The sequence below is a fragment of the Hemitrygon akajei genome, chromosome 3 (genome assembly GCF_048418815.1).
Source record: "Hemitrygon akajei chromosome 3, sHemAka1.3, whole genome shotgun sequence".
NCBI classification, from domain to species: domain Eukaryota; kingdom Metazoa; phylum Chordata; class Chondrichthyes; order Myliobatiformes; family Dasyatidae; genus Hemitrygon; species Hemitrygon akajei.
In genome coordinates this window covers 35,253,367-35,272,823 of record NC_133126.1, presented here as the reverse complement: position 1 = coordinate 35,272,823, position 19,457 = coordinate 35,253,367, and the positions used below count along the sequence as shown (strand labels likewise).

General features: G+C 37.6%; 1 protein-coding gene across 2 annotated transcripts in view; it reads left to right on the top strand.

Moving 5' to 3' along the window:
* Window positions 1–17,524, top strand: part of mnat1 (MNAT1 component of CDK activating kinase) — a 153,662-nt gene extending 136,138 nt beyond the window's left edge. For both annotated transcript variants that reach the window (XM_073039540.1, XM_073039542.1), the window contains one exon: window positions 16,959–17,524. In XM_073039540.1, coding sequence (XP_072895641.1) covers window positions 16,959–17,079 — 121 coding nt within the window. In that variant the 3' untranslated portion in view covers window positions 17,080–17,524. The remainder of the gene's footprint in view (window positions 1–16,958) is intronic.
* Window positions 17,525–19,457: the final 1,933 nt, after the last annotated feature.

Below are 19,457 nucleotides of genomic sequence, written 5' to 3'. Positions count from 1 at the left end.
GCTTTGACCTTGGCTTCAGAGGATTTGAAGAGAATTGTGAAATTAAATCTGCTGGCTCTTGAAATGGATTCCCTTGCTCTTTATTTTTTCAATTAAGAGATGATGAAGACTTAAGAGGATGGTACCTCTCATTTGTCTGTTAGTGTAGACAATCCCTCAGAATACAGAATAACTTACTACTCCCCTTCTGTACATTGAGGTGGCTAATGAGACCATTGTCGGAACCACTGACTCCACAGTTAAAACAGGTGATGGCCTATAGAGCAGGTGGATATACTCTTTCTGTTACTTACCACATGGCCCCTGTGTGCTCCTAGCATATTCTCTATATCCTGATCACTTTGGTCTTGAGCAGAGATTTCCAGGAGTCGGTTTGTTCAAGGAGGCTGTTCAGCTGGTAATCTCTTCTCAGGGGAGAGTTTGGAGTCCTGTGCTGGAGTTGGTGTCATGCATCCAAATTGTGTGTAACTAGAAGATCAATACAGAGTCTGTGACCTGGAAAAGGACACTGATGTAGGTTTATTTGTCATTTGAGTCAATTAGAGAATTTTTTGGAGGCAACATTGGTGTTGTTTTTTCCCGGTGCCTTGATGGGTCTACAGTACATAGTCCAGGTCTCAGGAATGTACAGGAGGGAGAGCATCATTACTTCTCATAGACCACAAGTTTTGTCTCAAGTCTGAGATCGTGTTTTTGACAAACACTTTTACTTAGTCAGCCGAAGGTTATGTGGAATACAAGCCTTTAGAACAGAAATGAAGAGGAATTTCTTTTGAGAATCAGGTGATGAATCTATGGAATCCATTGCCATAGATGGCTGTGGAGACCAAGATACTGGGTATATTTAAAACTGAGGTTGATAGGTTCTTGATTAGTAAGGGTGGCAAAGGCTATGAGGAAAAGACAGGAGAAAGTGGTTGAGGGGGATGATTAGTCAGTCATGATAGAGTGGTGGAGCAGACTTGACGGGTTGAATGGCCTGGTTTTGCTCCTTTGTGTTAGGAGTATTGAAGGTGGTTGTGAATTTCATGGTCAATGTCTTTGGTGAGAAATGCATACTAAGATAAAGGAAGTGATCCACATTTTCCAGTGTATTGCCCTGGACCTTTATTGTGCTGGGGAGAGGGGTGTTGCAATGTAGAGCAGAAGGGGCAAAATAGTTAGGGGACGTGTAGCATTGTTATGGCTATCAACAAAGGCAATTTTAATGACTTTTATAATGTTTGCTAAAATTATAGATTACCACCAGCTGCTGTTTTAGTAACTGCCTATCATGGCTTAGTTTCAATGTAGTAAGAACAGGCAGAACCTAAAATACATGTGCACAACTTATTAGGTGACTTGAGATGCGTGCTGTCAGTAGTCCAGATGTTGGAAGCATATAGAAGAGCAGGGTACTAAACTGACAATGAGTTGTACAGAGTATGTCAAAGAATTTTTACCTCACCCTCTAACTTTTCACTTGTTTCCTCTCTCAGTTACATGAGTGTTAAAAATTAAAATCTGCCTCACAGTGTGCACAATTAATGTAGATGCAACATAGATGAAGTAATCATTGGGTTTGATAATACAGCTGTGTTTTAGTGAAAATTACTCTGTTTTGGAATTCTGCTGTGTTATTTTATGAAAATTTAAATGAAGGAAACATTCTCGCTTTTGTCTCACACTTGGACCTCAGGTTGCCTTGCATGTTTCTCCCTCACTTCCCTGACCCATCAAAGTTTATTGAACATAGGAAACACGGTAAACAGAGTATGAGCGGAGAGCTCATTTGTCCTTGCACATATTAAAAAATTCAGTTTTATAGACAGGGCCTCATTTATAGCATTTGAACTGTTTGCTCCAGTTTGTTAAAATGATTTGAAGGAAGGTTACATAAACAATATAACTGTACTGAGAGAGACCATTCTGCCCATTAAGTCTATGCCAGATCTCTGTCGAACAATATATCAGCCTCTTTCCCATGCTCTGTCTCCAGTACCCTGCATGTATTTACATTTATCCATCTGGCTTCCAGAATTATTATTTGCATATGTTTCACCAGCTTCTTATGCAGTGGCTTCCAAGTCATCATGAATTGCAGAGCAACACACACACAATGCTGGTGGAACGCAGCAGGCCAGGCAGCATCTATAGGGAGAAGTACAGTCGACGTTTTGGGCCGAGACCCTTCGTCAGGACTAGCTGAAAGAAAAGATAATAAGAGATTTGAGAGGGGGAGGGGGAGATCCAAAATGATAGGAGAGGACAGGATTGGGAGGGATGAAGCCAAGAGCTGGAAAGTTGATTGGCAAAAGGGATACACAGCTGGAGAAGGGGAAGGATCATGGGACGGGAGGCCTAGGGAGAAAGAAAGGGGGAGGGGAGCACCAGAGGGAAATGGAGACCAGGCAAGGAGTGATTGTGAGAGGAGCAGAGAGAGAGAAAAAAGAAGGGGGGGGAGGAGGAGGAGGAGAAATAAATGAATAAATACATAAGGTATGGGGTAAGAAGGGGAGGAGGGGCATTAACGGAAGTTAGAGACTTAGAAGTTAGAGGCTACCCAGACGGAATATAAGGTGTTGTTCCTCCAACCTGACTGTGGCTTAGTGGCCACACATTTTAATTCCACATCCCATTCCCATTCTGATATGTCTATCCATGGCCTCCTCTACTGTCAAGATGAAGCCACACTCAGCTTGGAGGAACAACACCTTATATTCTGTCTGGGTAGCCTCCAACCTGATGGCATGAACATTGATTTCTCTAACTTCTGTTAATGCCTCTCCTCCCCTTCTTACCCCATTCCTTATGTATGTCTGTATTTATTTATTCCCCCCCCCCTTTTCCTCACTCTGCTCCTCTCACAATCACTCCTTGCCTCCTCTCCATCTCCCTCTGGTGCTCCCCTCCCCCCTTCTTTCTCCCTAGGCCTCCCAGCCCATGATCTTTTCCCTTCTCCAGCTGTGCATCACTTTTGCCAATCAACTTTCGAGCTCTTGGCTTCATCCCTCCCCCTCTTGTCTTCTGTCATTTTGGATCTCCCCCTCCCACTTTCAAATCTCTTATTATCTTTTCTTTCAGTTAGTCCTGACAAAGGGTCTCGGCCTGAAATGTCAACTGTACTTTTTCCTATAGATGCTGCCTGGCCTGCTGTGTTCTACCAGCATTTTGTGTGTGTTGCTTGAATTTCCAGCATCTGCAGATTTCCTCGTGTTTGCGTTTATGAATTGCAGAGGTTTGTTTTTAGCAAAGTTCTTTATCATCTCTCTCCTGTAGCTCTTATCCAGATTTTCAGTTCACCATCCCCTAATCAGCTAGTACACAGGCTAGTAGAAAGCTTCTTGTTCATTTGACCTATTGATCTCTATTAAAAAAAATAGTTGATGCTGAAAATATGAACAGAAAGTAATGAATAAACTCAGCAGATTAGGCATCTCCATCATCAGCCTTAAAGGATAATTCTGTTTCCCTCTCTACAAATGTTGCCTGACCTGCTAAGAGTCTACAACATTATCTATATTCATTTGTTTCTAAGCCATCTGTGTAGTCATATAAATTCTGATAATAAGAATTTGCCTTGCTTTGATGCAGCGAAGTTAGGCATCTTTTCCAAACTGCATGAAAATGAATCTAATAAGCAAGGTATGAAATGGCTCTTGGAGGATGTAAGTTGAAAAAATGAGCATAAGAAACTTACCGTAATGTAGAGAGAGTAAAATGATGGGAGAAAGAATAAAGGATAATATGAATTAACTTTTAAAAGTGTTTTAAAAATGGTGAGACCTAGAGGTAAATTTTTGATTTGCTGTATATAAAAGCTGGTATTGTCATGATGAACAAATAGTTTATCTTTTCAATGATTCCATGTCAAATTATTAAATGTAATTGGGCTATTAGGAGTGAAGTGGGAGGAAGCGGCTTTCAGAAAGTATAGAGAACACCTGGATCTTGTGACTTCAAAAGTATGTGGATGCTGATAAAGTGAAATCTGCAGATTCTTATTCAGTATGGATATCGTGAGAAATAAAGCAAAAGCATGCTAACATTATTGAGAAATAGATCGGGCCAATCAAAATGCATCCTTGCATTAAGCAGATTTGAGGGATTGAATGGTCTACTCTTGTATTCTGAATTTATTTGTCTGATATTTAAGACTTCAAAGGTTTGGTTTCCTAATAATGCAGAGCCTTTTTTGTGGAAGGTGCCTAGTTTGTAACATGCAGTTTTATCAATTATATTAATGAAGAAAGAAGATTTAAGGTTATAGTCAAGACAAATTCACATCAGCATGCTTGTACTATTGAAGTAAGAGTCCTCAAGTGTGTGAAATGGGCGTGTTACAGCTTGACCAGGTTTTGTTTGCTTTGAATTCTCTCTTGTGAGAGTAATGACACCTCAGCCCCATTAAGATAAACAAGTGCATGTTTTTATAAACTACAACAGAGCCAGGTATGTCAGGTTAGTATTGTCATCCCCAACTGTCCTTCATTCTAGACAAGACCCAGCTTTAACACCAACTGTGAACTGTAGTTTCCTTAAGCTGTGGAAAAATCATCATTAGTGGATTGAATGCAAATTTTTGTGGGATATCACTGGCCAGAAAGGCCTGCTGTGACATTTGCAGGGAACATTTGTAAAAAGAAATGTACTTGGCTACAAGCTTTCTGAGAATTCATAAAGTTGTAAGTGGGAGACATTGAGATGATATATTTTGCATAGTGTAGCATTTAGTGCGATGCTGTTACAGCTTGGGGCATTTTGGAGTTCAATTCCGGTGCCATTATGTAAGGAGAATGTACGTCCTCCTCGTGAAATGTGCGGGATTTCCCTGGGTGCTCTGGCTTCCTACAGTCCAAGGACATAATGGGTGGATTAATTGGTCATTGTAATTGTCTTGTGATTAGGTTAGGGTTAATTGGATTTGTTACAGATTGTTGGGGTGGAGTGGCTTGAAAATTTCCCACTGTTCTTTATAACTTTGCAGTTGATAAAATGAAGGGATATGATCTGATACTTGACCTGGGTAAGTGTGGCTAGTACATTGCCTTTTGCAGCCTTTTTTGTGACCTTGTGTTATAAGCAGATATGAGCAATCACTAGTGCATTCTGTATAGTATGCCAGCAGCCAGATTGTCTGCCTTACTCTAATATACTTTGCTAAATGAAGTTATGTGCAAAGTGGTATTGTGCCCCACTGTTACTGTACCTTGCAATATATTTTGTATGTAGAAAAGGAGTAAACATTCTCTAGAAATGTTGTATTAACATTGTCAGAGAGAAAAGCCATTGTCATTTACCGAGGAGGAGTATATACCTATCAGGGAGAATCTCGCCACAGAACTTGATCACACCTCACCTGAGCACTCTGCTGCACGTTTCTACCATTTGTGACCATGATCAGTTTTAATAACAATTACATGTAGTATGCAATTCAGTATTATGTTCCAAATGTTTGGTTTAAGTTTTGAGAAGATTGTACAGCATTGCTTTTATAAGAAACTGCAAATTCACAGACTGCTCATTCCTCTTAGAATGAGTTTTCTGGCAATGTCATGCAGAATACACTATCTAATGGATCAAGGTACTTCACAAAATTTAGATAAGACTAGGATTAATTAATTTCTAATTAAAGCAATGCATTGAGTAAAAGGTTAAGACTTATTTCCTGATGGAATCCAATGTCTTTGCTTTGGTAGACCTAGATATTTGTCCCTTGAATGTAGTAAATTGATTAGGTACCAAGTCAAGTCAGCATTAGGAAGAACAGCATTCCTTAACTGGTTTTTGAACCAAGTATCTAGATTTTTTAAATTTGTTGCCATATATCTATTTTTGCATTTGTTGTTCTGTTAAAGTGGAGGTTGATAAGTTCTTGATTAGTAAGGGTGTCAAAGGTTACGGGGACAAGGCAGAAGAAGGGGGCTGAGAGGGATAATAAATCAGCCATGATGTTATGGCAGAGCACACTTGATGGGCCAAATGTCCTAATTCTGCTTCTCTGTCTTTTCATCTTTTAATTTGTGAAAAGCTTTCATTAATGAAAATTATTTGAAATGATGGGGTAGGGTATAATGTACACTAAACAGAATCTTTATTATTAATGCTATAAAGTAAATAACATTTCAACTTTAGCCCTATTCCTCTGAGTGAGAAAATGTTCTTGTTCAGTGTGGTTTTAGAAAATTCATTGGAATTATTTATTAAACTAAGCAGAGCATGAAGAAATTTTGCTGCAGACATTTGGGAGGCCCTTGAGAGATTTTAGAAATGGGATTGAAATGCAGATTTTCTGTTCTCCAGCACTGGATAAAGGCAAGCATAACCAGAGAGCAAGAATACATTTTATATTTTAAATTTTATGTAGTAGTACCATTAAACACATATGCCTGTCAAATATTACCATATAGTCTTGTGGTAGTACTATGCTGTGATAAGGTTTTTAAGGTGACAAAAGGGTATTTTGCTCAGATTTACTATATCTGCCTTTTACTGAATTAATAAAATAGGAACCTGTACAAAATCACTACTGATATCATACTTTATTTATTGAGGCAATTGTTTATTTGCTAATTAATTATTTTCAATCTTTTATGCAGTTCCTATTAACACCTCAAGATACTGTCAATTCTGTTTAGATCACAGCTCTTTAATCAGAGTAATTTTGCCCTCTAGTGTCCATTAATCTGTCAGCTTTTATGGTTAGTAAGTAACACAATGTCATGAGAAAACAATGCTGGTAGATTCAGAGTAAAAATAGTATTAATTTTATAAATTATGTTAAAAGCTCAAATGGATATACTTTTGTGACAAACAGAGCAACTATTAACATAGGAACACAGGGAAATGGGAGCAGATGTAGACAGCCTGTCATGATTTTCAAGCCTGCCCTACCACTTAATGATTGTGGATGATTAATGCTGCCTTCAAACCCATGCAAAGATAATTGAAACTGCAGAAAATGTAATTTAGTATATTAAAATAATCAGTAGTACACATCTTTGTTATATATCAGGTACATCACTAAACAATTAATTCTGAGGAGAATGTAACTCTGCTTTTAATTATCAAGCAAGCTGAATACAGTTTTTATCTTTAAAAAACTATCTCAGGTCTTGGGCTTACAACCTCATAATAATTTTGTGTCTCTACTACCACTTAAATTGGCCAAATTAAGCAGAAGTGTGTGGAAAGTTTCTGGAAAAAAAAAGCAATTGAAAACTGTAACCTAATTTAATACAGTATTATAAGGCAGTATTATCTGCCACTTGGCCCATCAAGTCTGCTCTGACATTCCATCATGGCTGATTTATTACCCCTCTTAACATTCTCCTGCCTTCTCCATGTAACCTTTGAGGCCCTGAGTAACCAAGTACCTTTCAACCTCTGCTTCAATACTTAGTGACTTGGCCTCCAAAGCTGTCACAGGCAATGAATTCCATAAATCTCCACCCTCTGGTCCTAGACACACCCACAACTGGAAACACCTTCTCCACATCCACTCTGTCTAGGCCTTTCATTATTCAATAGGTTTCAGCGGGATCCCCTCTCATTCATCTAAACTCCAGCAGTTATAGGCCCTGATCAAGTGTTCCTCATATGTTAACCCTTTCATTCCTGGAATAATTCTCATAAACCTCCACTGGACTCTCTCCAATATCAGCACATCTTTTCTTAGATGGGTTCAAACCTACTCTTAAACGAGGTTTGACCAATGCCATATAAAGCCTCAGCATCACATTCTTGCTCTTATATTCTAGGCTTCTCTAAATGAATGCTAACATTGTATTTGCCTTCCTTACCACCACCCCAACCTACAAGTTAACCTTCAGGGAAACCTCTGAATTTTGAATTTTCTCCGTTTAGAAATAGTCTTAACCTTTAATCTTTCTACCAATGTATGACCATACATTTCCCTCCACTATATTCCATGTCCCGCTTATTTGCCTATTTTCCCAATCCGTCCATGTCCTTCAGCAGATTCTTCAACACCTCTTCCCCTCCACCTATCGTTGTATCATCTGCAAGCATGGCTACAGAACCATCAATTCCGTCATCCAAATCATTGAAATATAATGTGAAAAGAAGCAGTTCCAATACTGACCTCTGCAGAACACCACTTGTCGCTGGCAGCCAGCCAGACTAGGCCCTCGTTATTCTTACTCTTCGCCTCTTGCCATCAGCCAATCTTCTATCACTGCTAGTATCCTTCCTGTAATACAGTGGGCTCTTAGCATGTTAGGCAGCCTCATGTGTGGCACCTTGTCAAAGGCCTTAAAATCCAAATAAGCAACATTCACTGACTCTCCTTTGTCTATCCTGGCTGTTATTTCCTCAAAGAATTCCAACAGATTTATGAGGCAAGATTTCCCCTTAAGGAAACTATGCTGACTTTGGCCTACTTTACCATGTACCTCCAAGTACCCTGAAATCTCATCCTAAATAATGGACTCAACATCATCTCAACTACTGAAGTCAGGCTAATGAGCCTGTAATTTCCTTCCTTCTGCCTCCCTCTCTTCTTAAAGGTCAGTGTGACATTTGCAATTTTCCAGTCCTCAACAGTTAGCAATTCTTGAAAGATCATTACTAACGCCTCCACAATCCTTTCAGCTACCTCTTTCTGAACCCTGGAGTCCATCTGATTTAGGTGACTTATCTACCTTCAGACTTTTCAGTTTACTTAGAGCCTTCTCCTTAGCAGTAGCAAGTACTGTACGCTTACCTCTGCCCCCTGAAACTTGGATTTTGGCATAGTGCTTGATAAGTTTATTTATTAATCATCAGGTTTTATTCAGATTTACCAGCACTTATCCTTTCATATAGTACTGTAAAGAACAGTGAATTGTTTTGTATTTTTACTGCATTACTTGAGTCACCTTTCTCTCTCCATTATTTTCTCCGTTTACTTTTAGTCTCACTTTTGAAGAAATAGTCATGTTATCTATTTGATTTCATTTCCTTGTATATAAATACATGTGTGTTAATAAGTCAGCTGGGCCCATTGAATATATCTAATGAACTACTTGTACTGTGATATGGATTACATAATTCAAAGACCCTATGTTTTCAAAGCAGAGAAAATGGTTATGTGATTGCTTTTGTAACTCAGTACAATGGTTATTTTAGTTTGTAAATTTGTTTTTTTTTTAATTGATAACTACGTGGCTGCAAGGGGATTATTTATACAGCTTGCAATTTTTTGCAGTGTGCAGTTGAAGGGATGACAGCTGTCAGAACTGTGGGGAAGCATTATTATGCCCATATGGGGAGGCAAAATAGTCTTAATTATTCACTGATAATAGCTGAATAATACAGCCTTTGACCTAATTATATTCTTAACACATTCTTATATGTTGAGCAATATTTGGATAAGTAGTGGTGTGACTCTATAAAACATAATTTAAAGTGTACGTCAAGTATTTTCACTCTTTACTGAGTACAGTATTGACTGGATCACCTCACTGTTAAATTATTGCCAAACAACACTTAGCTTAATGTTTCAAGAAAAGATCAGAGGTTTTCAATGACAATACAAAAACCACCTGTATTCAAGTGGTGAAAAGAATCAGTAAGCTACTTCTAAAATAGTCTTGAACACACTGAATTCATGTTGCAATAAGTAATAAGTCTCATTGTCAAACTTCAGACATACCTGCATTTAGTAATCTACTGTAGACAAAAATGGTGGTGAGGGCAGAAGTAGCTCTATGAACTGAAGACCTATTTGTTTTTCCTCGTTTTAAAATTGCACTGCATGCTTCACTTTGTTCTAATCCATAATTGATAACTACAATTTCATATGATCTTTAGATATATACTGTGGAACAACAAAAAAAATATGATGTAAGTGAATACTGAAACAAATGTTTTGGAATGTTTATATGTATTGAATTAACTGCCAAGAAAAAAACTGAATGTAAAGTAGTAAGTGACCCTAGAACAGTTCAAATTAATTTATTGATTGGGGGCATGATTCCCAACATGGTGGGAACAAGGCTGATTACTGGAAGCTATAATGGTCCATAAGGCTTTAATAAATACTTAACATTTTTGTTGGGCTTTAGTCAAAAAAGTTGCTTGTCACTAGATGTGGGGGATGGAATGAGGCTTTACTACCAATTTACACCAAAGATCAAAACCAGGTGCATGGCTTGTATCAGAACCATATTGAAATGCAGTAAGATCGAGAGTCCACATGCTTAGACAGTAGTTTAATTCAGAAACTCACATAATGTAAAAGAAATGCATTTATTTCTTTAATGTTTTATTGTAAAAATATGCTTTGTACATGATAAAATAGTATGCAGACTTTATTGAAAATTAAGTAATTGCCTAACCTTGCCTATTGCTCCATATTAACAGGGTCAACTTGTACAAAGAAGCGAAAGTGGGTCAATTAGAATAAGGCTGGTGCTGTACTAAGGTTCTGTGAAAGATAATGACCCATCTGTTTCATGTATGAACATTACATCTTGTTGGCTTAATAAATCCTGATCTTTGATTATTCTACCACACGAGGCTCAAGGCCTATTCAGAGTTCAGGGCCCATTCTACTCTCATGTCATTGCATGGATGAAGTGTTGGAGAGCAAGTTGAAGAAAAGTTGGCAGGAGATGTTGGCTGAAGAGAAGGTGGATGGCTTTTGAAGAGGTGATTGAGTCAGATATTAGATGATTGGACTAAAGGCTGAGAACGTGAGGGGTTTGGGACTGACAACCTTGGCAGCAAAAGAAGAATGGGGAAAAACACAAAGATGTGAAACTATAAGAAAACAGACTCCTTTAAATTTCCAGTATTTGCCCAGGTAAAATCCTTTAAGGCCTTCTTCAGTATTCAAGGCCTATTTTGTTTGTAGGTTTTACACATTTTATATTTACATTGTACAGTTTTGCTCAAGTAACATCATTAGGATTGTGTGGTATTTGGTGTCACTTTGCCTTCTCTGCAGCCTCAGTGAAATACTATCATATTGGATGTGGAAGGAAACTAGAGCAGCTGGAGAAAACCCACATGGGCATAGCAGAATGTACAAACTCCATACTGACAGTGCAGAGGGTAGAACTGATGGCTTGAATTGTGATGCAGTAACTTGGTACCACAGTGGCTTCTGCAACAATATCTCTCATCTCAGGAAAAAGTGACCTGTAAACCTGAAAGACACTTAAAAATGAATACAGCACCTTTTGTAATCTCTGGACAACCCAAAAAGGCTTTACATCAAATTAAGCCCTTTTGAAAAATTGTCAGTATTGTGATAATTTATGAAATGTTGTCATTGTTATAATTATAGGTAAGTATAGGAATCAGTTTTGTCTAAATGTGATAATTTGTTCTTTAATGAAATTGGTTAAAGGCTGATGTTCTAACGAACAATAAACTGGAAAAACTCCTTTGTCCATTTGTGCCAGTGATCTTGTTTCTAAAAAAAAAGCTAGCTTAGGCCTTGGTTACACTTACACTTGGCTAGTTTACACTTCACTCAAAAATGGCACCTGCAGTAGACAGCATTCCTTCAATTCTGCAAGAAAACATCTATACAGGTATTTGTTGAGGTCTCTTGCGTGACGCTTGCATCCGTAGCAGTCTGATAGCACTTGTAGTTTATCTGGGCTGGTATATTAATGGGCAAAATGAATATCTATCGTTTGTAAAACTGTGACCTGCTTCCTCTGTGCAGAGGCTGCCTGCCCTAAATCATCAAGCTGAGTCGAAGCGTTGATTGATTAGCATGTGGTCAATGGTGATTACCTGATTACAGGACTACCGAAATTGTACTCAATGTCAAGCAAATCTTTATCTTGGTCAAATTACATTTCCTTGAGCTGCATAATCATTTTAGTTTAGAAATATAATTAATGCTGTTCAGGTGATTTAAAACATGCCTACATCTGAACCTTGAAATCTAATTACGGTACTAAGTAACTGCATGTTGCCTGCCTTTCATTATAATGTGCTCTATTCAATGTATTTTACTTGCTAATCAACAAAAATAAGGTGGATCATTTAAATCTTTGTTCATTATTGGACCTTTCTGTATTTCAATTAGCATTCTTGTCTATAAAACAGAAATTACACTTCAAAATTAATTTGTAACTTAGAACATTACAGCACAGTGAAGGCTCTTTGGCCCATGATGTTGTACCGATCTTTTAACTACTCTAAGATCAATTTAACCCATCCTACATAGTCTCCAATTTTACTTTCACTCATGTTGCCTATCCAACAATTTCTTAAATGCCCCTAATGCGTCTACCACCAATACTGACAGGGTGTTCCATGCACCTAACACTCTGTGTTTAATAAAAAAATATATACCTCTGACATTTGCCCCCCCCCCCCCCCCCACCATACATTCCACCTAGAAGGGCCTGGCAATCTCAATCTACTTCCATACCTTGCCTTGAAAACCCTATGGACAACTACACTATTCATAGGGTTACCATGAGTCAACAGCAATTCAATGGCACTCAACAACAACATACTTTCAACCAATCAACTTAAAATTCTGCCCTGGGAAAAAGTTTCTGGGCTGTCAGCTTAATCTATGCCTCATACATCTCTATCAAGTTATCTCTTATCCTCCTTCGCTCCAAAGATAAAAGTCTTAGCTCAGCTATTTAATCCTCTGCACTCCTCTTCTGTTCTGAGCCACAGAGCCAGGCTCAGTGCCAGGAAACTAGTCACGGTTCCCTCCCTTGAGAGGAATGGCCACAGGACTACTCTGTACTATCTGTTTAATCTCTTTTCCTCTCATAACAGTCACCCCAGTTACCTGCTTTCTTCAACTTATGGCTGTCCACCTCCTTGTAGCTCCTATCTATCAATTCATTCTTCTGAATGAGCCACAGATCATCCGGCTGTAGCTCCAGTTTCTTAACATGGTCTCCCAGATCTCCCATATCTGGCACAAAGAACTGACGCTGGATCTATTCCCATTACTCTAGCTAGTTACAAATAGACAAAGAAAAAAATTACCAGAAACATACCATAGTCTCCACCCCTTCTTGCTGAAGCCTCTTGCATCAAAGTCTCAAGCTCTCCATTCTAACTCTGTCCACTCCAACAATGACCACTTGCTTAAACCTCAATTCTGCTTGTAGGCCTGGCCAAGTGCCTAATGAACCATGATATCTCAAACCCACTGAGAAGTTCCAAATCTTTATTTAAATCTTGCGATCACTCTCTGCAAACAAGGGACTGCTCATAATATCTCAAGCCTGATTTATTGCTTGAATTGGTTTAGAAGATCCAAAATTGATGAGTGGCTGTTCCTTAATATAATGGCCGGATTTTCCTTTCATTAGAATGTTTCTCTGTTCTGATGGTGACAGTTGATCATCTTGATCCTGGATCCATTCCCTTAATAATACTTGAATAAGTATTAACATTACATGGTTTAATAGTTGACAATCCTGCAAATTATTTGTTGTCAAATTTGCATAGTTAGAAACAATTAAGTAAACCTGAAATCCTCTCTTTCCAAGGTTGTAGCATTGACAAAATATAAAACAAAATTACCAATAGATTTGAAAGTAGTGTGTAGAGCAGGTGGAAATCAATTTGACATTTTTGAATTAAAGTTTGCAAACTGATATGACATTGCTATATACTTGAGCTCAAAAATGTTGCTTCCAAATTATTTGAAGCACTGGCACTGTAAGCAGTAATTACAGAATTACTGGTAAAATTGCCAAAAGATATTTCCATATTCTCTTCCGTCTCTCAACCCCCCCCCCCCCACTCCCATCTCCTCCTCTTCCTTTCTAGGCCTGCTGAAGAAGATACAGAACTACAAATATTTTTGATAAAAGATATTGTTAAACTTCATGAGTTTGGCTAAACGTTAGAACAGATAATCACAGCAGCTACTGTTCGTAAATTCTTATGATTAGGTCAGTTGAAGAATGGACTAAAACTGTTTGATTTTGATAGTTAGCCAAAAGAGAGATAGAAAGCTCTGGCTTAAGAGCATTGTTGGCAAGTTGGTGCTTCCTGTTATTTGTTGGCAACTGGTGCTTCCTGTTGTCATGTGGACCTTTTGTAATAAAAGTCTGTGTACGAAGATACCAGCATTATACTTTTTTCCTGAAATGGCTTTGAAGGACTTAGCGTAACATATTTTCTTTAAAGAGGAAACTTAAACATGTTCAGAAGTATTGAAACGGGTTCAAAATTCTGACCCATGTATTATCAAAACAAAATATTGATAAATCACAGAATATGTAAAGTTTGTCTTCCTTGCGCAATTCTTTCTGATTAAAAGCTAGTGAACCAGAATAATGGATACTTTTGATGAAAGTAAGCTTGTGGACTTCAGGAAGGGTAAGATGAGGGAACATGAACCAATCCTCATAGAGGGATCAGAAATGGAGACAATGATCAATTTCAAGTTCCTTCATGTCAAGATCTCTGAGGATCTAACCTGGTCCCAACACATCGATGCAGCTATAAAGAAGGCAATACAGTGGGTATATTTCAGTAGGATTTTGAACAGAATTGGTTTGTCAACTAAAACACTCAATTTTCTATAGATGTGCCATGGAGAGCATTCTGACAGGCTGCATCACTGTGGTGGTGTGGGGGGGGGGGTGGTGGGGGGTGCTTCTGTGCAGGACCGAAAGAAGCTGCAGAAAGTTGTAAAATGAGTCAGCTCCATCTTGGGTACTAGCCTCTGTAGTTCCCAAGACATCTTGAATGAGTGGTGCCTCTGAAAGGTGACGTGCCTTATTAAGGACCCCCATCACCCAGGGCATCCCATCTTCTCATTACCATCAGGAAAGGGGTACAGAAGCCTGAAGGCATACACTCAGTGATTCAAGAACCACTTCTTCCCCTCTGCCATACAGATCCTAAATTGACATTGAACCCATGTACACTACCTCACCTTTAAAAAAATATATATATATTATTTCTGATTTTGCACTAATTTAATCTATTTAATGTACATATATACCTACTGCATTTTTTTTTTCTGTATTATCATGCTGCTGCTAAGTTAACAAATTTCACCACACATGCTGATGATGATAAACCTGATTCTGATTCTTTTAAAAATAGGAAGTCTGTATGGGAGTATATGTGGCTCATTTGGACCACTGTATCAGTATTTACTAGGAAATCTGAAGATTACTATTCATTAAAATTGTAAAGCCTTTCTCCAAATCATGTAGGATATAGCAAGAAAAAAACACTTCTTTCAGAAAATGAGCAGTTATTTTTATAACCAAAACTAAGTATTTTGTTGGGTTCTAGTTACTTAATTTGTCATTTCTCCAGGTATTCTAAAGATTAGAATAACCTAAATGAATTTATGAAGGTCAAGGTCACTTCCACTTCATTTGTAAAGTATTTTTCAACCATTTTGTTTTAACGTAGGAATTACATTCGACTCGAAGGTTCAAAATGCAAAATGTTTAATATTCCAACTCTCAACTATTAGAATTGGATGCAAATGTCAGAATTTGTGTTTTTACTAAATAAACCAAGATGATTCATCTCCTTCTCTTCCTTTCCTTTCTGTTCTCTCCTGAGCACAATGACTCATTGTACTGTGAAGATCACATTTCTTATCTCTGCATTACTGCTGTTTTAATAGTCAGGATGCTCATTCATCCGTGTCGCAGAGGCAGATGTTGGAAAAATTGCAATGTTGTTTCAATAATTCTTGGTTATCCCTTTCCTTGAAAGAATCTCATTAAAGTTTCTCCCACTAAGCAGAATCTGAAACACTTTTATTATTTTTAACCTATGTGAAGCACTTTTTAAATATGGAATGAGAGAGAATAGCTCGCATAGACATGTAAACAGGTAGACTCAAACGTAGCCTATAAGTTGAATCAAGATAGACAATATTGTAAACTGCAGCTAATATAGATCCCTGTACCATGTACTAGCTGCTATGATTTCTTATGCAATTAAATATATTTTCTGTTTTATGGAAGATGCACTAAAAAGAGTAAAAATACCATTTTCTATTATGTGCTATAAAAATAACAGACTATACAACTGAGCTTCTGGTTTACTCAAAATTCACTTTCAACATAACTGTCTTAAAGCACAAGATATTCATCATCTTTGCTACTTGCTAAATAAATTTTAAATTTAACCTTAAGTCTGTCTGAATCATATGCAATACAGTGAAGAATACAAAAACATTCATCTGTTCTCTCCCTCAAGTGCACATGTAGAGAATTCTGCTATGCAATCAATCACATCTCACCTTGAATGTGATGCTTTTGGCTTCTCATGATTCAGTTTAACCCCACCCCCACCTCCAGCATTAGAACTATTTTGTCATATCTCACCCAATGCCACTGTTTAGGTTTTCAATGTTTAACTATATCTTTTAACTGCATGTTAACCCTATTAGATTGAATTTACAGTCTACATTACAATCACAACATACAATTAGAACCTAACATTACAAATTGCTCGTCAGCTTCTCTAACACATAAATATGTGATCCCCAAAATCAAAATTACTCTGTCTCAGAAAGGCAGCATCCATTATTAAGGACCTTCAGCACCCAGGGCATGCCTTTTTCCCATTAGGTAGGAGGTACAGAAACTTGAAGGCACAAACTTAGTGATTCAGGAACAACTTCTTCCCCTTTGCCATCCGATTCCTAAATGGACATTGAACCTTTGAACACTACCTCACTTTTAAAATATATATTATTTCAGATTTTGCACAATTTTTAATCTATTCAATATAAATATACTATAATTGATTTATTGATTTTTTTCCCCTCTCTTCTATATTATGTATTGCATTGAACTGCTGTTGCTAATTTAACAAATTTCACGACACGTCGGTGATAATAAACCTGATTCAGATTCAAAACTTCACTGAGTTCAGTCCTCTAAGAAAGGTTTTTATTTTGGAGATTGTGTGTTAACGATGCTTGTAACAAATTAAACTTCCATGTAAATTGTTGTTAAATTCATTTTTTAAAGTTCTGCACTTTGTTTTAAAAGGTACCTGAACCATGTTCGTACAGCCACTCCCCAGGATCTGGCAGGGGGCTACACTTCCTCCCTTGCATGTTACCGTGCTCTACAAGATGCATTTAATGGTCTTTTCTGGCAGTCCAACTAGTCTGATGGACATGAAGCTTCAAAGGTGGCCCTTGGATAGATACCAGGAATTTCAACAGCCAGACTTCCGTTAAAAGCATACTATCAGCCACATCACAGCTGAATGGAAAATTGACTGTCAGCCAAATAAATTGAACTTGGACAGCTGTTTGGAGACAGCAGGTGACAAACTCAAAAAGATTACCATTTTCTATTTACATGGAGAGTGTGCTGAGATTCACTTACAGGAAGGGGATGCAGGGTAAATACAGGTGGTTACAGATGTGTAAGCACCCTTTGACAAAGAGGATATAACTTCTGATGATTAAAGATTGAGGAACTATTAGTATTTCTGAAAACGCTATTATTGAAACTCAGTAAATTTATCTATATTGTGTAAAAATGAATGTAAGTTCGTCCAAGCAATTAAATTTTCATTTTGAATAAAATTTATTGATACCTTTTAATTACTGTCCTTTCTTTCCAATATTAATGTATCTTAAAGTCAATGGTTAAACATATATGAATATTTAATTTGTATTATTGACCCTGGATATTTTATGTTGATGCATTCATTATAAATACTCCAGAGATGAATACATGTAGAAACCTAAAAATACCTGCCTCCTGGTATTGCAATTTGAGATGTTGCTATCATGATCTTTCACTTGGAAATGTTTGAATAGAACTTCCTGAAATTTTATCCAAGAATCTGGACATTATTTTGTTTAGATTTTTATCAGCTCATCTATGTGATGATGATTATATAGAGACACCTGATGTAGCTTAATCTTACAAACCAGATCAAAAATCAACTGTTGCTGAATCACTGAGTTTGGTGATTTTTCCCAAAAGAACACCAGTCCAAAACCCAGCGTTGCAGACCTGTATGTTTCACACTCCTAATACTGATGCTCTGGGAAGTTGCAGTATGGGGAAAATTGCAATCTTCTTATTTAAACAAAATAAAACGCTTGCCGTTTATTCTCTTCAGCACTTTATTCCCTTCAACAATAAAATGACATTTTCAATTTTTGATCTTGCCCTTTGGAGCTGAAGTAAAATATATAGATAAGAATCATGGTGTAATTATGGTACAAACTTGAGCCCACCTTGTATAGTAATCCATTCAGTCTCTCTCACTTTTTATCCCTTAGTCTTCAGGTGTTTCTCCAGTTCTTTTTGAAAGCCCTGAACACTTCCACCACTCAACTGCTATTGGACAAATGGGGGAGGGGAGGAGAAATCAAACATGTCCTGTCTAATCTTGTATTTCAAATTTTCTACATCATGCTTAGCACCTTTATATCCTTCCTGGAGTCCTGTCTATACGTCTGACCGCACTCTATTTCTTGTGTATGTGAGATTAAAACAGGAAATGGAGTCACTGCCATTAGGATGAAGGGAAGCTGAGACCAGTAGCGTTGAAAAGGTCAGTGTAATTGGAATGTATTGCTGCTGACAAAGAATGGAAACTGGATAGGTGGGAGGCAGACAAAAAGAATGGAGGTACACACAAACATAAATAGCTTGTATGGATGGAGATGGTGAGGTCCTTGCCAATTCCAAGATCCCATTCAATGCCAGAAGCACATTCATGACCTCATTCGGATACTGAAATAATTTCCCCAGACTACACAAGTGGACAAAGAACAAGATAACTAAATAAAAATGTTTATTAACAGATGTATTTTTAAATGGCCTGTTGTCTCACTTGTAATGTCTGTTTATAATAAGTATCTCAGATGATATTAATGTTTAGCCAAGAATAATGTAAGGGATCATAAGCACCTTTTTATTTTATTCAAAGAGTAGGCCGATCTTTATAGGATGAAGTCATTGGTCATTATTGAAATGTGGCTTATATTTTGATAGGCTACTTGCTCTTACAGACTTGAGTAGAAAACAATCTTCCCATACAACACCTGTAGAAAAAAAAATCCAGATAGGGTCTTCAGCCAGAAAGATCTATGGCATGGGATGGGTCAGGAATTGCCCCTGTTCATTTAGAGTTAATATAGATCCTACTACCTGACATTTCCTGCTGTTTTAAGGTGTTATGTTCACTTTATAACTTGATATCCTTTTTAAAAAAAAAGTGACAATGGTCATTATTTAAGACGTATAAATTTTTAAAATAACTGACCCTAATATGATATTGCTAATGCTGAAATTTGAAAATGAAGCTGCATATTGTTATGATAACCCAAGACACAGACTGAACTGACAAAATAATGAAATGCTGAATCTTTCTTGTCACTTAACTAAGGTAACAGAAATGGTTCATGTGACGCTGGGGGGGGGGTGGGGGGTGGTTTCCTTAGGTGCTCCAGTTTCCCCCCACAGTCTAAAGATGTACTAGGTAGGTTAATCGGTCATTGTAAATGGTCCTGTGATTTA